This window comes from Dendrobates tinctorius, unplaced genomic scaffold, assembly GCF_039654945.1.
Source record: "Dendrobates tinctorius isolate UK_male_01 unplaced genomic scaffold, ASM3965494v1 ptg000082l, whole genome shotgun sequence".
Lineage (NCBI taxonomy): Eukaryota > Metazoa > Chordata > Amphibia > Anura > Dendrobatidae > Dendrobates > Dendrobates tinctorius.
In genome coordinates, this window is record NW_027361750.1 from 188,706 (window position 1) to 207,077 (window position 18,372).

The 18,372-nt window shown below is 42.6% G+C and overlaps 1 protein-coding gene across 3 annotated transcripts in view; it reads left to right on the forward strand.

Moving 5' to 3' along the window:
• The window catches only part of STAU2 (staufen double-stranded RNA binding protein 2), a 322,980-nt gene that overhangs the window by 184,644 nt on the left and 119,964 nt on the right, over window positions 1–18,372 (forward strand). For all 3 annotated transcript variants that reach the window (XM_073583829.1, XM_073583830.1, XM_073583831.1), the window contains exons 6-8: window positions 175–306; window positions 897–954; window positions 11,469–11,773. In XM_073583829.1, the coding sequence (XP_073439930.1) occupies window positions 175–306; window positions 897–954; window positions 11,469–11,773 (495 nt within the window). The remainder of the gene's footprint in view (window positions 1–174; window positions 307–896; window positions 955–11,468; window positions 11,774–18,372) is intronic.

Consider the following 18,372-nt stretch of genomic DNA (forward strand, 5'->3'; position numbering starts at 1 on the left):
GTTTAGATTTTCAGTGTTTTATTTATATATATGTGTGTGTGTATGTATAATAAAATGGCGCTGTTCTGGGTCTATTAAAATAATCTTGTACACTAGTGGAGAACCCCTTTAAGACTAAATGGTCATTTTTCTTCTCTTCTAGTCATATATACATTTTATAACTAATTTTAACAGGTAAAAGTTGGGGAGGAAACGGCCACAGGGACAGGTCCCAACAAGAAGACAGCAAAGCGAAATGCTGCAGAAGCCATGTTGCTGCAACTCGGCTACAAAGCTTCCACTCCTGTTGCAGAGAGCCCTGCAAAGGTAGATGTCGTGCCCAACTTTATCTTTCTGCCATTCATTTCATTATTTAGACAATTGCAATAGTTTTAGCTATAGGGAGACTAAGAAGTTTTTTGTTTTTTTTTGCTGTAAATATCTATGTACTGCTGCCAGTTAGTGACATGTTTGGTTTCTAAGTTCCTGGAAATGTAGTGATGTCATTCACTGTTGTGGAAAATTTGTGTAGCTATCCATATATATTACAGGTCTTGCATAATTGGGAGGCTATGTCACTTGGCAGCATGGGAAGTCTTAGTGGTCCCAGTAGGAACTTTAATAGTAGTCTTAAGAAATTATGTAAAAATAGTAACCCTTTCAAAAAATGTATTTTTATTTTTTTTTTTTTACTCCATTCAATTATATTCACATACAGCAGATTAAAATCCCCATACATATGGGTTGTTTCTGGATTTTTGCAAGCCCCATTGAAGTGGCAGAGATTTTTACCAACAAATCTGCTGCACCTGAACTTATCCGAAGATGATTGTTGACTGACATCTTAGTCTGTATATTTGGTAATGTTTAATAATATCATAATAATAGCACTTTTTTATATATTTTTTTTTCTGTAGCAAGGTGATGCTCAAGTCTGGCCAGACCAAGGCTCTGGACCCTCCGATCAATCAGGCAGTAAGTGTTTTATATTAGTTTAAAAAAAATTACTACTTGGGATGTCCCAAAAAGATGATCCCAGTGTATATGCCCTGCTAGTGTTTGGTGAACCCAGTCCTCCACATAATAACATTTTGACTGCTGTTCTCGGCTTCCCCATCGTTTACAGCTAATCATTTGTAGTTAGAGAATTCATGTATTTTTTGACTTGTGTTATAATGTTCACTTTGACTGTGAAAGTGTGAGGTTTTTTTTTTTTGTTCTTCATTCTATTCCTTCTAGTGAACTACATCTAAAATGTTTGATTATTTTCCAATGTATTATTGAATTATAATCACTGGCTCATCCTTAGGGCTCATCCGTGGACCTCGGTTTGATCTCACACCGCAACTTCATGTATTTATATAAGTCTATCACACTTGGGGCAGGGGACTCGTTGCCAGTCCATACAGTGTGGTCTATGGTCGAACCATGAATCACATCCATGGACGTCTACATGAGCCCTTACTCATCATAGTCATCAGGCTTTAAAGTTCTCAATAACTAACTTATTTGGTCTCCAAGTTGCTCAGATGTCTCTAATGTTCTTATTCTGCCTCATTATATTAGAATGTAATGGAATGTAGACAACCATCGTGTCTGTTTACATCTTTTGTAAACCTGTAAGGTGCCTAAGGGCGGTAGCCGTGAGTGAGCTGCTGCTCCATAATTCTCTTAACATGAAAACTGTGTCCCAGTATGCTGTCATATGTGGGGTGTATCACACTCACTTGTAGGCCATGGGCCTTTGTTGTCTAATGGCCTCTATCTTCCGGAGCTGCTGCATGTAAGGGTACCGTTACACCTAGCGACTCACCAGCGATCCCGACCAGAGATATGACGCGGTCAGGATCGCTGGTGAATCGCTGGGTGGTCGCTAGTGAGCTGCCACTCAGGCAGATCTCACCAGCGACATCGCTGGGGATGGGGATCGCTACTTACCTGTCAGACGCGGCGATCCTGCGTCCTCCCGCCCGGCTCCACGCGTCGCTCGTCATCACAGCAGGAAGCGCCGCAGGAAGTGGACGATGAGGAATGGTCCAGCAGCTTCTCGCGCGTTCAGCGATAACCAGCGGGGGAGCCGGTCGGAGGTAAGTATCACATGTAGCGATATCGCTAGCAATATCGCTATAACGTCACAAAATCGGTGACTGTACAGCGATATTGCTAGCGATATCGCAGTGTGTAACGGGGGCTTAACTCAGGGGATGCAAAAGTTTACTGAACATTTCAGGTTCATCAGTTTGTAACACACTGTATCGGGCACAACACTTCTTATCTCTAGTTTCCTCAGGTAGTTCTTCAGGAAATGACCTCATACCAATATGATGTTGTTTCCTAATTTGCCTTTCATTTTGTAACGTGTTGAATGAAAACCGCATGTTTAATGAATTCCTGAAAATTGACGTCTTCAATAATCGGAAGCGCGGGAGGTGTCCACAAAATCTACACATCTTTCCCATTTATGTGAATAGGGCTAGCCCACATTAGGATACACATTTGTAGACGGACATGGCGCTGTTTCTGCGGGGGAGGGAAGGGTGGACGCAGATAATTTTTTTTTTTTAATCCTGGGAAATTTCTTCTAAAGGAGTTATTTGATCGATCTTAAGGAACTCAGAGCTCTCCTGCCCTCTCGGCTTTCTTCTTGCCGAGCCTTTGCGCTCTTCATCATAGAATCTTAGAGTTGGAAGGGACCTCCTCGGCCATCTGGTCCAACCCCCTGCTCAAAGCAGGATTCGCTAAATCATCCCAGACAGATGTCTGTCCAGCCTCTGTTTGAAGACTTCTATTGAAGGAGAACTCACCACCTCTCGTGGCAGCTTGTTCCACTCATTGATCACTCTTAACTGTCAAAAAGTTTTTTCTAATGTCTAATCAGTGTCACCTCCCATTGACAGTTTCAAGCTAGCAACACCTATAAGCAGCTGGCCTAACCTGTGCGCTCTCCCATGATGCAAGCAGAGTCAGCTTTGATTCTTCAGCATCGGAGGAGCACAGTGACACTGAAGCTGGTCAGATCCAATGATCAGGCCAGCGTCAGAAGAATTTGTTAGTGCTGCGCTCCTTCCCAAGGAGACCGTCCACCTCTGATAGACTACAGTAATTGTCAGTTACCTAGGCAACACGCAGTAAACTATCGAATTCAGAATCCTTCCATTCTTGAGAATTTTCAGTAAGGTAAATTGCAAAGTTGCTTGTTGTTTGCAAGCACAGTCCCATGTAAAGAATGGTTTAGAGCGCATCACTTCTGTCCCTCATTACTGAGAGATGATCAGTGCTCCCGTCCATCTGCATTTATAGTTGGGCTACAGCAGTTTGAATCAAATTTCCCATTGCATCACCTGCAATTAGTACAAATAATTTTCTATTGTTAATGCATTAAGTATGGTAAGGATGATAGGTTGGTGTGTAATCCCGGTGAACACTATCATTACACTTTTTTTTTTTTTTTTTTTTTTTTTTTTTTAAATTGAAAAAAAAAAATCAATTTGATTTTCATCTGTGTGTCGAGAAGACGAGCAGGGCTGGGAGCCAGAAAGGGAAGCAGTTACTCTAGTGAATGTGGCAGACCTTTTAAGGGGTTGATCAGGAGTGCACCGCTGCCAAACCTCCCGGCTTCCAGCTTGCTGGGTGCGGTGTTCTTCCACCTGATTGACAGTTCGCACCAGTGGTATCATTTTGCGACTTGTCCAAACTGTTGACTCGGCAGCATCAGAGGAGTGCGTGGCAGCACTGGAGTCGGGTGCTAACAGTGCACTCGCGCAATATGGCAAGCTTCACAGCTGGACTGCACGTGCTCAGCCCCACTCCTAGACTACATGGCTGAGGTCAATGCCCAGTAAACAAAATTGTAATAAATCCGTCTGTTATTGACAGCAAAGAGGATATTTAAAACCTAAATTGCATTTTTAGCTTTTAAAATTTTACCAATTTAATAAGATGATAAAACTCTGTTAAACAAGAGCTTTTCAGTTTTATTGGATTGTTGGGGAATTCGCTTCAGTGGGGTGAATTTTTATTTTATGAATAGGAGGACTAAGGGCCCCGTCACACATAGCGACTCACCAGCGATCCCGACAACGATATCAACTTGTCAGGATCGCTGGTGAGTCGCTACATGATCGCTGGTGAGCTGTCAAACAGACAGCTTCACCAGCGATCAGCACCAGCGATGCCGAGCACGCGGCGTCGCTGTGTACTTTAGTTACCAGTGCGCTGATGCAGGGAGCTGGTAACTAAGGTACACATCAGGTTTCTAAGGGGCGTGCTACACTTAGAAACCCAATGTGTACCTTGGTTACCAGCTCCCTGCATCAGAGCGCTGGTAACTAAAGTACACATCGGGTTTCTAAGGGGCGTGCGTCACTTAGAAACCCGATGTGTACCTTGGTTACCAGCTCCCTACATCAGCGCGCTGATAACTAAGGTAGACATCGGGTTTCTAAGCACCTTACTAGCTCGCTGGTCTCCCGCCTGTCACACGCAGCAATGCGTGCTTGCCAGCGGGAGACCAGCGATAAAAAAAAATATGTCCTGGCTATTCCAGGATGATCAGCGATAACCGGCAGGGGGACCGGTCGCTGGTCAGTGTCACACACAGCGATCTCGCTGGTGAGATCACTGTTGCGTCACAAAACTTGTGACTCAGCAGCGATCTCGCTAGCAAGATCGCTATGTGTGACGGGGGCTTAAAGGAAGTGGCCTAGCATGAGGCTGTGGGCTCACTCAATGCACAAACTGTTCTGCTGTACTTTTATTTCACAGGTCTGGATTCTTACAAATCGGAGGGTTAAAGTCATGGGGGCGGTCATGTTTACTTATGCACAATGAGATTAACTGTGGAGCCACCTTGTCTCTTCTTTGTATTCTTATTCTAGAACATTAGCACTTCCATAGTCACAGCACAGTGAAAGTTAATGCTTGGCCATTGTATCATTGAAACTGGGAACACAAAATCACCTATTCTCATGGTCAGTGGGTGTTCCAGAGGTGGCGCCCCTCAGGGATTGTGCAAAGGCACCTATCCTAATAATATTAACCTGTAGGTCTACTGCCAGCTTGAAAATAGCCATATACACACTGTTTAAACCTGAATACTGGATGTCCTACATGGTAATTTTTGTGGCAGTATGCTGGAGCCCTGTGAGTATTGTAGTAAATTGACTAGGACAATTTGTTCTGTTTCCAGGAGCAATCTGATACATTTCCGTGAATGAGTTTATGATGTGAGCGGACAGCACACTAATGGCATTTCATCTGCTCTTTTGTTTCCAACATGGACATTTGATTTCAGCCTAAAAGTCCTCATACACATTAGATAGCTGAAGGCAGGCATTTAGCTCCTCCCGACTTCCTTGATCTTTCCAGTGTTCTCTATGAGAGCTGCTGGCAGACTCCACTGGCATCAACTTCTTTTCAGAAGGATCAGCCATTGTAACTCCATCATGCCGATCCTTCTGTTTCCTGTCATCATCTGTTGGGAGAGTTGGGAGGCTCATATATACTGTACATCAGACTGTATTGGTATCTGACAACTTTAGTATAATGTGTAAGTAAGAGATGGACGAACCCGAACAGTAAAGTTCGTTGTCCGTACTGAACACACTGTTTGGGCACGGACACCGAACACAGACTTCAACAGGAAATCCATGTTACTGTTCGGGTTCGGCTGCCCGAACACCGGGTGTTTGTCTTGCTGTCATGTGCATGACAGTGAGGCAAACACCGCTTCTTATCGGTGGTGAAATCATCCCCACCGGCCAGAGAGAAGCGGTTCCACGCTGTCAAAGAACGGCATAAGCACTCAGCTGTGATCAGAGCTATAAAGTTTACCTCCGGTCACAGGTGTCAGCGGATGGGACTACAACTCCCATCATCCTACACCTGCTGCTGCTGTTAAAAGCGAGAGTAGGCGCGGCTGATGGGAGTATTCTAATAGCTATCTCCTACGTTGTAAATAAATAAAAAAAGAACCCGGTGTGGGTTCCCCTGTATGTTTGATAACCAGCCAGGCAAAACTCACAGCTGGAGGCTGCAACCCTCAGCTGTCAGCTTCAACAAGGCTGGTTATCAAGAATAGAGGGTTCTCACACCATATTTTTTAATAATTTAAATAAATAATTTAAAAAAAGGCTTGGGGTTCTCTCCATTTTTGAGAACCAGCCTTGCTGAAGCAGATAGCTGGGGCTGGTATTCTCATTCTGGTAAGGGATCATAGATATTGGCACATTCTCCCCAGCCTAAAAATAGCAGCCCGCAACTGCCCAGAAAAGGCACATCTACTAGAGGCACCAATTCTGGTGCTTTGCCCAGCTCTTCCCACTTGCCCTGTAGGGATGGCAAGTGGGGTTCATATTTGTGGGGTTCATGTCACCTTTGTAATGTCAGGTGATATCAAGCCCACTGCTTATTAATGGAAAGGCGTCTATAAGCACCTATTACTAATCCTATAGTTATATGGTACATAAAGACACAGCCATAATAAAGTCCTTTGTTAGAAATAAAACAAAACACACTTTTACTTTTTTTTATTTAAAAATACCACAGCTCTTCCCACTTGCCCTGTAGCAGTGACAATTGGGGTTAATATTTGTGGAGTTGATGCAAAAAAAAAAAAAAAAAAACAAAACTGTTGAGAGTTAAAAACACTTCCATTGAAACTTCAGAATGTGCTCACTGATCGAATCTTGATTAACCCATTCTGCGTCCAGCAATAAACAGAGAGGCTATTGAAGGCAAACTGTGCAAATTTTTTTCTGAAACCGAATTACAAATAATGTTTTAAGCCAAAAATACATGCATTTAGAGGGGATTTCCAGAACTATTTTTTTAAATAATTTTTACCATGGACCTAAGAGCTAACAGGCAAGTAGTTGCTAACTACCTGCCTGTTATACCAGGTGTCTGCGTAGAGAGATCACAGATCACTTTTGCCAGTAATTTGGTGTTCCAAGTCAACAGTCCAGCTTGTCCTCTGCTGGGCTGGTCTGTCAACGGTGCTTGACTGTCGACGTCCTGTTAATTAACCCCCAGCTTCCCGCAGTTTGACAGCCGGCTCCTTGCTGCCTATCAGCATGACATCGGCAGTCACACTATACCAGCAGAGCAAAGCAGAAGAGAAGCTGCTGCTCTGTCACCATGATGGCCGTGAGAATCGCAGAAGCACCAGCAGGAGCGCTCAGTGACTGCTCTGTGCCGGCACAGATCGACAGTTGATAGAAGAGGCGGAGGTAGTTAAAATAGATAAATAAATATAATAAATTGGTGTCACAGAATTACTAAGGGGAAAAAATTGTCCCTGTCTGTAGAACGGATTTGAAATATTTTTCTGCTTGAAATAAATTGTCCAACATGCCAGCAATAACCTTTCGTTTTAATATTACTTATATACATCTTTACTCCGTCCACAATGGCTAGTGGTCACAGCGCTTTGAAAAGTGCACCTTTTGACAATAATTGATCATTGTAGATGGGTCTTAAGGCGAGATTGCTAGCGAGTTCGCTGATTTTGTGACGTATCAGCGATATCGCTGTGTGTGACACGCATCAGCGACCGACCCCCCCCACCGGGTATCGCTGATCGTGCAGGAATGTCCTGGGCCGTTTTTTGATCGTTGGTCTCCCACTGGCCAGCACGCATCGCTGGATGTGGCAGCGCGAGACCAAAGATCAGCGAGCTCCCAGCGCTGTAAGCAGACGCTGGGAGCTGGTATCCAAGGTAAATATCGAGTAACTAAGCACGCACGGCGCTTAGTTACCCGCTGTGTACCTTGGATACCAGCATCTTCACTGGTCCTGATCACTGGTGAAATCTGCCTGTTTGGCAGCTCACCAGCGATCATGTAGCCAGGCACCAGCGATCCTGACAAGGTCCTTTCGCTGTTGCATCATTGTGTGACTGGGCCTTTAATGTATCTGTGTACAGGAACCAGACACAATCTACCTGTATATCTGTAAAGTTTATTGACATTTCGTTATATCAGTAATTAAGCAAAAAGTATAGGCTTTAGGTAAATGTAATGGCTGGAGGATTAATCTTCCTTACAGGATGCCATGGGGTCTGCCTCTGATATGCCGTTAGGTTACCACCTAACCCTTCTCTGTTTGATGACATGTAGTCACTTGCATTGCAGGGTGCATGGTTGCATAATGGACACCAAATTGTGTTCACACCCTTTGATTTAGTTCCCCTCCCATAGTGAAGATGTGTATTTGTACCCACAGGGGGGTAAGATTTTGTTTTTTACTCTGATAGGCTTTCTAATGTTTTATCAGCTGAATGTTGGCTGCATCGATCTTCGTGTGTTTGTGAAGGTGTTTCCTAATGTGAAGCATCAGAGTGAAATGTGTGTGGATTTACCAAGGAATATGTCACAGAATAGAAGTATGACAATATATAAATAACATGGAAGGGCACAAGAACATTTAATATGTAGAGAAATTAATCATGTACTGTGGTTAACTATATAAGGTGTAAATGTAGATCCATTACAATGATCACACATCAAGTGGCATACAGGGTATTGAAGGTAAATCCAAACTGATCTATGGATACATGCGACTGGCAGTGTGTTTGGATCGTGCCCACCAAGTTATATACTTATTCAGTATTACAGTGCCTTTATAAATGTAAATGGTGTCTTCAGTGAAAAAGAGGGCATGAACTCGAGTGCCACCTATTGGATATAGCATTCCTAAAAGTCAATATTGACCTATTAACAAGCCTTGCCACATCATGTAGGATAAGAAGTCAATGCAGACACTCCATTTGCAGACTTGTTTAGGTGTGTTTGCTCCTCATCAGTGCAAAGCAGAATATGTGATTTGGCTGGGTTAGAGGCCTCTGACAGGGGAGCTAAGAGGGAATGTTTCTCCTTGTGGAGAGTGCCAGGCATAAATGTCTTTAGTATGAGGTATAAAATCCTGATGTGTGTAATACACTAGGTAATGACCGTATATGTAGAGCCAAGGATGTGTCCTTATAGGAAAGACTTTCCCGAACCCTTTAGCCCCACAATCTAATAAGCTCTCTTGTGAGAACCTTACGTGAAGGCGTGACATAGAAATATGCAAAAAGCAGCACTCGTTGTGCACGACTTTTATGTTTTTTTATTAGGGTGTAGAACATTTGGCGGCTCATGGTACTAGTTTATAGGTCTGCATTGTTAGTTTGTGGGGCATTGCTTTAGTGATTCTTCGGCCCTTTCCATGTTGGTGGTCCCATAGACTTTTATCCCAAATGTTAAATTGAAAGAATAATATAACCTTCCTTTATTTGGAACTTTATCCTATAATGAGCAGCACCGTAAAATGATCTAAAATATCTGAAAATGGAAGTTCACGTTTCTAAACAAGACATGCTTTTAATGACACATGTAATGCACTTGTATTCTTGCATAACAATGCTGTCCACAGGATATACTTTTTTCTTTCTTTTACTATTTGTTTAATCGATGTGAATTGTATCCAAGTCTGCGTCCTAGACATCAGTTTGATGCTTGGGCGGATCACACAAAACCATGGAAAGTGCTGGAAGGCCAATGCTTTGTTTGTTTTTCGTTATTAATACATCAAACAGACACACATCTGCTGCCTGGTATTGGTTTTATAAAACACTTTGCAGTGTGTACAATCCATCACGTTTGCTCAGATGCGGAGCATTCACTCAGCCCTAGCGCCCTCCTCTCCCTACTCAGCGCTGGCATCCCTCCATAGTAAATGGCATGACTCCAGCACCGTGTACCGGGCCATTTAAACCAGCTTGCACTGACAGCTTACCGAGCGTTTGTGCTGCTAAAAATCATAAGAAATTAATATATATTATTTGTGAGGATTGGCAGCTGGGGTGCACAGATCGGACACTTGGAGGGCACCGTCGGTGCCTTATTTAGAATGATTAGCTTGAAGGTCATACGGTATATGGTGGAATCACTTTCTCAAATCATGTACATCAATGGGAAACTTTTGCAAATTTGGAACAATGTTAGTGATTTCCCACTAACTTTTGTATGCAGTAAATGTGTTTACATGCATGTTATGTAGTGTGTGTATGAATATACTCACCTGCTACTGTCTTCTCCGGTGTGCAGCGCCGTTCTGCTCCACTTCTCCGTGACGTCGCTGCTCTGCAGACTGGCCAGATCACACTGCGCTCTGTGTGACCCAGAAGTCCCTTTAAATTGTATGATTATAGAGTGTCAGAACGATCCCCTATAGTCTTTGGTTGTAAAATAGACTTCCGGCTCATGCACAGATCATAGAACGAGCCGGCTAGTCAGAACGGCGGTGACGTTCCAGACAAGGTTGGAGGAGGCTGGGATTTATAAAGCTGGGAAATTTTCATCATCTGACCTTTCCGAACGATGAAGGTGAACAAGTCATAAGCCTAACAGGCTAACCTTGGTCAAAGTTATGAGCCCACAAGTCTCCAAGGGTGCCCAGACTTTTCCATCTGCCCATTTTCTTTTTTGTAATTTTTAAAACGTAAAAAATGACACTTTTTTGTGCCTAACATACAAAGAATATGTCATCTTTACTTTCAGTCCTTTTAGAGATTATTTCATCTTCAACTTGCTTAATTGTTCACAATAGCAATAATTTTGACCAGGGGTGCACACGCTTTTACATGCCACCAAGTAAAATAAATGAACTTTGCCATGGAGCGCTAATTGAAAATCCTCTCCAGTCTCAAGAATGGAAGGATTTTCAATTTGATAGTTTACAGCTTGTTGCCAACCAGCCGTGTCTGTGGTGGCCAGTTTCTTTGCTGGATCTGGCCAGCTTCAGACCAGTGCTGCAGAGGCATAGCTGCTTTTCCTAGTGGCATTGGAGAGCACGCTTTATGTAACACCGGTTCAGCCATGCTGTCCTCCTAAAGTGTGACTCTTCAGGAGCACACAACCCCAGGCCAAGCAGGAAGCTGGGAGGTAGAGGAGCGGTGTTGTCCTAAAGAACCAACTTGAGGCAAACCCTTTAAGCCATTTCTGACTAGTATGAGGCTGTATTGGGACAGGGGAGGAGATTCTAGAAAGAGAGATACAATTTTAGCCATAGTGAAACTTGAAAGATTTCACATAAGTTAGTAATTGACTAGTGTCAGTTCTGTTATCTTATAGTTCGGCCTGGTTAGGGAACTTTTGCAGATTTTAGCTTTCAGCAGAATCATTCAGCACACAGACATTTTGGGAAAATGAGCGGTTTTCCTTGGGATATGCAGTAGCCATGTTTTCATCACAACCTGTAGAATTCAGAAGAATACTGACTCAAACCAGAGAGGTCATACAGTATAATGTAGACAAACAGTGAGGACAGTGCCATCTACTGTCTGCTCACCAGCACAGACGCTTCCCTCCAGCATAAGTCTGCAGCTGTTCTATACTCTCATCAGGAAGGTACACCACACTGTCAGTTTGAGCATTACCTACTAATTCATGTTATCCATTTTTATGATCAAAAATATTAAGATTTTTTTTATCTCACTATTTGCACAGCTCCAAAAGGAATTCTTCATCTTTCCCCTGATGTCTATCAAGAAATGGAAGCCAGCCGCAGTAAGACGGTCTCTACTCCTGTCAGTTATCTGTCACCTAAAGAATTGAGCCAGACATCCAGCTCATATTTTAGCACATCTGTAACCCAAAGTTGCACATCTGCGATTGCCAGAGATCTCCTGACCAATGGCAGCTCCCCCACTGCAGAGTCTGTTGGATTTTCTGGCAACAACTTGACATGTTCCAGCTCCACCGTACAACCTTCCAAGCAGCTCGAGTATTTGGCAGGCATTCAAGGCTTACAGGTGAGCACAGCCTTTATCTCTGAGATGATGCAGATGTGTCCTATCACTGGCAGATTTTACATGGGATTTCTATAGTAGCGATCTGCCTTCTGTTTCATGTACAGACACACCAATATATTGTGGTGTTGTGAATCTGTTTTTCCTTGTGAAATCTTGTGCAAGTAACTCTTAATTACTTTGTATGTTTACCGGTGGAAAGATGTCATTCACACGTGCTGTGACCACATAACCTGCAGCAAGGCACTTTTAAAGCGGTTTTACAATCTTAGAAACATAGACCTCAAACGTTTCCTGTAATATAAAATAATAAAATGTTACTTGCCTTCTCCTGGTCCAGCTCTGGCTCCCCACCGCTGCTCTGGCCTCAATGTTTGGGCTGCAGCAGTGACATCACAATGACAGCTCGCATCACTACTGTCCACTTCAGCCGAGCTGCTGAGCTAACTGATTGGTTGTAGTGGTGATGTGAGCTGTCAATGTCAAGTTGTTGCTGAAGCTAGAACACTGAAACCTTAGCATCAGCAGAAAGACAGTGCTTGACTGGGTGAGAGTGAGCACTGTCTGATTCCGTTATTTTATGCTACTGGAAATATTTGGGGTCCAATTTTCTAATTGTGGACAACCCCCTTAAGTTTATCAGTGCCGGCTTCTCACGTTTTGTTTTTCCCTTACAGCCATTTTTTGTGCCACGAAAACCTCCAGTACATATGGTGAATATATCTGCCATGCACCCATAGTATAACAAAAGAGTATTCCTTTTGGACAGTGGTCCCCAACCTCTCTTACACTGAGGGCTAAATTCCGATCTGATAGAGGGTCATGAGCCACATCTAGCTCCCTCATCTCAGCCTCTCCAGTAGTTACATCCAGCTCCTGCTCTCCCTCTTCCCCACCGTGGTGACACGCAGAGTTTCCATTACCGATATAATTAAGCATCACCACCCCAATCAGACTGTGGGTGTCGTCCTTGATCCACGGTTCCCTACCTTCGGTATTCTCGCATTAGTTCCTCCTACCTCACTGTCGCATCCAGCTTCAAGCATGCTCCTCTGACTGTGGCAGTATCTTCCTATACCAAGGCCAATATATGCTCATCCAGATCTCCTCGTTTGTGTAACTCTCAAAAGTCAACATCTGGAAACCTGCTTTTCATCGCTTACTAAATCTGATGCTAATGTACCAAGCTGACAGATATCTGAGCCACGCTTGAAGGGCTCCAGAGCCTCTCGTTAAGGGCTCCCAATCCACAGTATGGGGACCCCTGCATTAAGATATCTTGACTGTAATGCTTATACAGTGCTACTCGTTGAAGGCTTCTTGCCTAGGTATACCTAAGAGAATACTCCAGATTTCTGCCTGCTACAGAATAGTAATAATACTAATAATAGTAGTAGTAATAATGAGAAGCGAATAATAGAATGGTATTTAACAGGGAGAAATGCAAGATTCTACATTTGTGCAAGAAAGCCAAAATATACAGAATGGGAGGGCTAGAACTAAGTAACAGCACGTGTGACAAAGACTTGGGTATACTAATAGATCACATACTGCACATGAGACTACAGTGTGGTGCAGCTTCAAAAAAGGCAAACAAAGTTTTAGTATTTATTAAAAGAAACAGTCTAGATCACATGAGGTAATTATCTCCCTCTCCTCCTCCTTGGTCAGGCCTCATCTGGAATACGATGTCCAGATCTAGGCACCACATTTTCAGAAAGAAATCAAAAAACTAGTGCAAGTTCAGAGAAGAGCTACCAGGATGGTGAGCGGACTGCAATGTATGTCCTATGCAGAACGGTTAAAGGATCTGGGAATGTTTAGCTTGCAAAAAAAGAAGGCTAAAAGGAGACTTGATAGCTGTCTACAAATATCTGAAGGGATGTCACAGTGTATAAGTATCATTTTCTCATTTGCACGTGGAAAAGTCCGAAGCAATGGAATGGAACTGAAATGGAGAAGATACAGATTAGATATTGAAAAAAACTTTTTGACCGTGAGGGTGATCAATGAGTGGAACAGGCTGCCACAAGAGGTGGTGAGTTTTGCTTTAATGAGAGGTCTTCACACAGAGGCTGGACAGACATCAGTCTGAGATGGTTTAGACAAGATGACCCTGGAGGTCCCTTCCAACTCTAACATTCTATGAATGTAGTAGAAATCTGAACAGGCACTAATATTGAGCTGACAAACTGCTGAATTGTGAAGTTTTATCGTGTAACCAATTTGTAAAAGCATGTCCTGTTTAAAATGAGTGACTGGAACATAACGTCTTGGGTAGTGTCTTTAATTGGTTTGTTTTTCTTTAAAAAAAAAAAGTTTAGGAAATCATTTTACTAACAACATGACTGAGTAAAGAAAGGGCTAAATGATTTTTTAAAACTTTAACCAGGCTGTAAACTCAGGCAGACAAATTTAGAGGCCAATTCACCATTGCTTCAAAATCCTGGTCTTGGTTTTGGTTATATGGATGTTTTGGCCTAAATCATCAGTGCGTCTTTTGGCACCATTGTGCTCATTGTACCAGTGTTCTAGTGGAGTGCAAAATCTGCCTTTTTTTCTCGTAGTTGAATACTGAAGCCCCCCCATACATCTTAGATGGCTGTCAGCAGAACGATGTTTTGGCTGGCAGCTGTGTCTGCCATCTCCTCTATATACAGGAGCGCTCGCTCCTGCGTTCTCGGAGAGAACCGCTGTAAGACATCTGTAGCGGCAGGTTATGTCAGTGAGATGAAAATAGGTAGTCCAAAATTGGACATCCGCCACACACATTAAACTATTACACTTCAGTGTAGGCGGTTTCAGCTGTAAGAAAAGCAAAAAAAAAAAAAACGCTTTCCCATTTATTTCTGAATCGCCATTCCTCCACATATAATGAATGCCTCCTGGTCCTTTGTACTGGCCACACATACACTTATACATATAAATGAGATCTCCTCTGAGATGTCTTTTTTTTCTAAGCTAAACAAGCCCAACTTTTCCAACCTCTCCTCATATGAGAGGCTTCCATCCCTTGTAATAATCTAGTTGCCCATATTTCAACTTACTCTAACTACTGAATATCCTTTTTAAAATGTGGAGCCCAAAACTGCATCCCATATTCTAGATCTGGCCTCACCAGTGATTTATATAGGGGTAATAATACACTGGGATTATGGGATTTCATCTCCCTTTTTATACTTTATAAAATCTTGTTTGCTTTTCAGGCTGCTGCTTGACATTGATTACTTCTGCTCTGCTTACTTGTAACCAGATTATCCAAGTCCTTCCTCCTGCTCTGTAGTCCAAAGTATGGTCCCATTTAATGTGTATGCAGCAATAGGATCACTTTGTCCTATGTGAATTACTCTACATTTATCTACATTACACCCGTCTGCCAAGTGTTTGCCTATTCAGAGATCCTTTATCAGGGGCTTTACATATGACAAATTAAGGCTTTTAGAAAGGATAGTTTAACTTTTTACTCTAAAAAGACGCAAAAGGAAATGCATCTTACAATCTGCACTAATTCATCAAATACTATGTGCCTATTATGATTAATTTGGTGCAAAATCAACCAGCACAAACAACATATTACTAAAAAAAAAAAAAAACGGGAAACCCTCACGTGATGAAGCGGTGCTACAATTTTAAAGTGGTTATCCAGATCAGTCCTCCCTGCCAGTCCAGGCACAAGTTATGTAGCTGCACACAGCTGTCCACGTCGTGATGGGCCTATCTATGTATTACTGTATGTAACTTAGGTTTCGTTTACATTTACCAGGTTTTTTGTAGCCTGTTTTTTGCAGCCCGCTTTTTCGGGCCGTATTGCCGCAATTCAAACGGTCTGCTGCAATAACTGACAGCAAAAAACTTGCGGATCGCCGTTTTTCATGTTTCCAATACTATGAAAGAAGTATTGGGGAAAAAAACGGCGTTCCACAAAACCAGAAGTGACGGTGCATCGCAAAAACAAACTTCAGTTTGTTTTTGCGGCCCCATTGATTTTCAATGGGGGCCGTGTCCGTAAGCCGTGAAAAAGATCGAGCAGGCTCTATCTTTTTCTCGGCCGCAAATACTGCCCTCACAGTCATACGGCGCACCATGGATTTTTTGCAGGCCAATTTTGCGGCCCCGTAGAAATATATTGGGGCCGCAAAAATGGCCAGCAAAAACACTATAAAAGAAGCCTTAGCCTTTATATTGTAGCGGCATAGCCCTTGTAACATTGCATGTTGGCACAGATCTCTGTAGATAAGTGCACTCAGTTGTGTCAATTCAGCTTGGGAACCTCTGTCCATCACAATTGCATTCTCTGCCTTGAGTGAACATGAATTGTCCACTTTTCATCCAAAGCTGGAGTCAGGCCATGAATTGTCTCCCTGTAACAAGTTCATTGCTTGGCTGAGCACCCAATATGTCTTTCCCTTAATTCTTGTGGGAAACCTATACATTTTGATTGTCTGGAGGCTACATCTCTGCCTTGATCCTCCTCTGCTCTTTTGACTAATGAAGTGAGAAATGAATGTGAGCTAATGCAGGGTTGTCGGGATTTGTGCCACTTACGAGAGCACCATGGATCTTGTGTCCAGAGAGGTGTAACACATTTTAGCAGGCCTGACTCTCTACTTCTCAGAAGAAACAGGAGATCCTTATGAGTATTTTGGACATATGCAATCGTCTGATTAGGGAAAAGTAATACCATGACTGTGGACAACTTTAGGAAGCAGTGGTGTGCATGAAGAAGCTTGTACACCAAGAACCTTTGGTGTTACTCCATTAATTGATAATCCAGGCGTCTCTTCACACCCCAGGACACCTGAACAAGCATGCTATCTTCGTAATGCATACCTAAGTAGTAGTCCTGATAATTAGGGAGCTGTTAATTCCCTGTTTATTAGCAGGATCTTGTTTATTTACCTAGGGACTTAATCCCTACCTTCCCACACTGTGGGTTCCTTACAGCAAGTCTATGTGTGGAAGTCCTTCATGACCAGGAAGACTCCCTAAGGGGACTGAAAACAATCTTCATGGACATTGGTTTTGTCTATTATGTATGAGTGTGGGGAGGTCGAGCAGTGGGGGTTTGGATGTGATTTATGTACAGGAGTAAAATGATTAAAAACTGTAAAAATATATGGAATTTAACAAAATAAAGAGCAGAATACTAAACAGTGATTATATATCAAAGTTATAAGACTAGTTAAACCCCAAAACTGAATTCAGACATCCATGTTTCAGACTACGATTTCTAGATTGGCCACGGGGATCTTCTGACCCAAACTCAACAGCTTCCTATACCTAATGAGTCTAAGCTTAGCTCAGGAGAAACACAGCCAGTCCAGGTCATCCACGACCGTACATCTGAATTCTGCCTTATCCCTAATATTCTTTTCTGTGACCTTCTGAGCCCGATCTTTATACTATGAGCTTTTTTGGTTGCCTGGCCATCTGAAAATGGCATTAACTAGAAGTATAGCTTAGTTTTTCTATCAATTAAAATAGGACTTGTGCATAATTCTTGCTGTACATCAGACAATTGCCGTCTCGGCTGTCCTATAGTAATCTTATAGCGACTTTCTGTTATTGATGGCAGATTGCCTTTCCCTTCACAAGTATGTACACGAGACCTCATGTCTGTGGTGAAAGGAAAGGCCTGATAAGCTGTACAGAGGTATACTTCTCTTAAGACTAACAAAATATATATCCCACAGTATATGTTTTATTGCAGTAGCACATTGGAAGAGGCACAGTTCTTCCGAGTCATTTCCACTGCATTCTGACAAATCGAAGACGATCCCAGCTATTGGCCCCTGCTGTTCAGATCCCACTGGTGGCATTTCATAGTGACATCCCATAATGTTCTTTTTTTTCTTTTTAAACAGGCCAACGTGGTGTAGAATAAAAATGTATACTCTCCTTCTGATACTCCGCCATTCCTTACCTACCAGTCTAGGGGTCCTCTGCTGTACTTCATGCTACCTCTTTCATTGATGATTTACATGTCATTACTGCTGCTAATGACTAGCTGTCACACCCCTGGAAGAAGCTGACGGGAAACGTGCATTGGAGTCTTTACCCCACTTTCCCAGGCTACTCCAACTCCATTTCCATTATTGGTATTTATCATCTCCTCCTTTCTGGTACTGCATTCACACCTTTGGTCATTATGTGCCTCTTGTCCATTTGCATGATGGTACAGATTGGCTGCAGTGGTCACGTGGAGACTATCTCTGACCAGTGATTGGCTGTAGTAGTCACATGGAGACTATCTCTGACCAGTGATTGGCTGTAGTGGTCACATGGAGATTATCTCTGACCAATGATTAGCTGCGATGGTCACATATCTACTCAGCAGGAAGAGGAAGCACAGATACCAATGAGGAACATATGCAGCACTAAAAGGGAGCGGCAGCACATTGAGGAGTTGGGTATACGTTTTTTTTTTTTTTATTTTACGTAATGCTGGGCCATGTTTTAAAAAAAAAACCAAAAAAAAAAAAAAAAAAAAACCATAAGAATGGAAAATCACTTAAACATCTGTCATCCTGTTTGATAAAAGAAATATATTTTTATTTTTGATAAAGATTTCTTCTATGTGGTAATCAAGTATATTGTTGTAT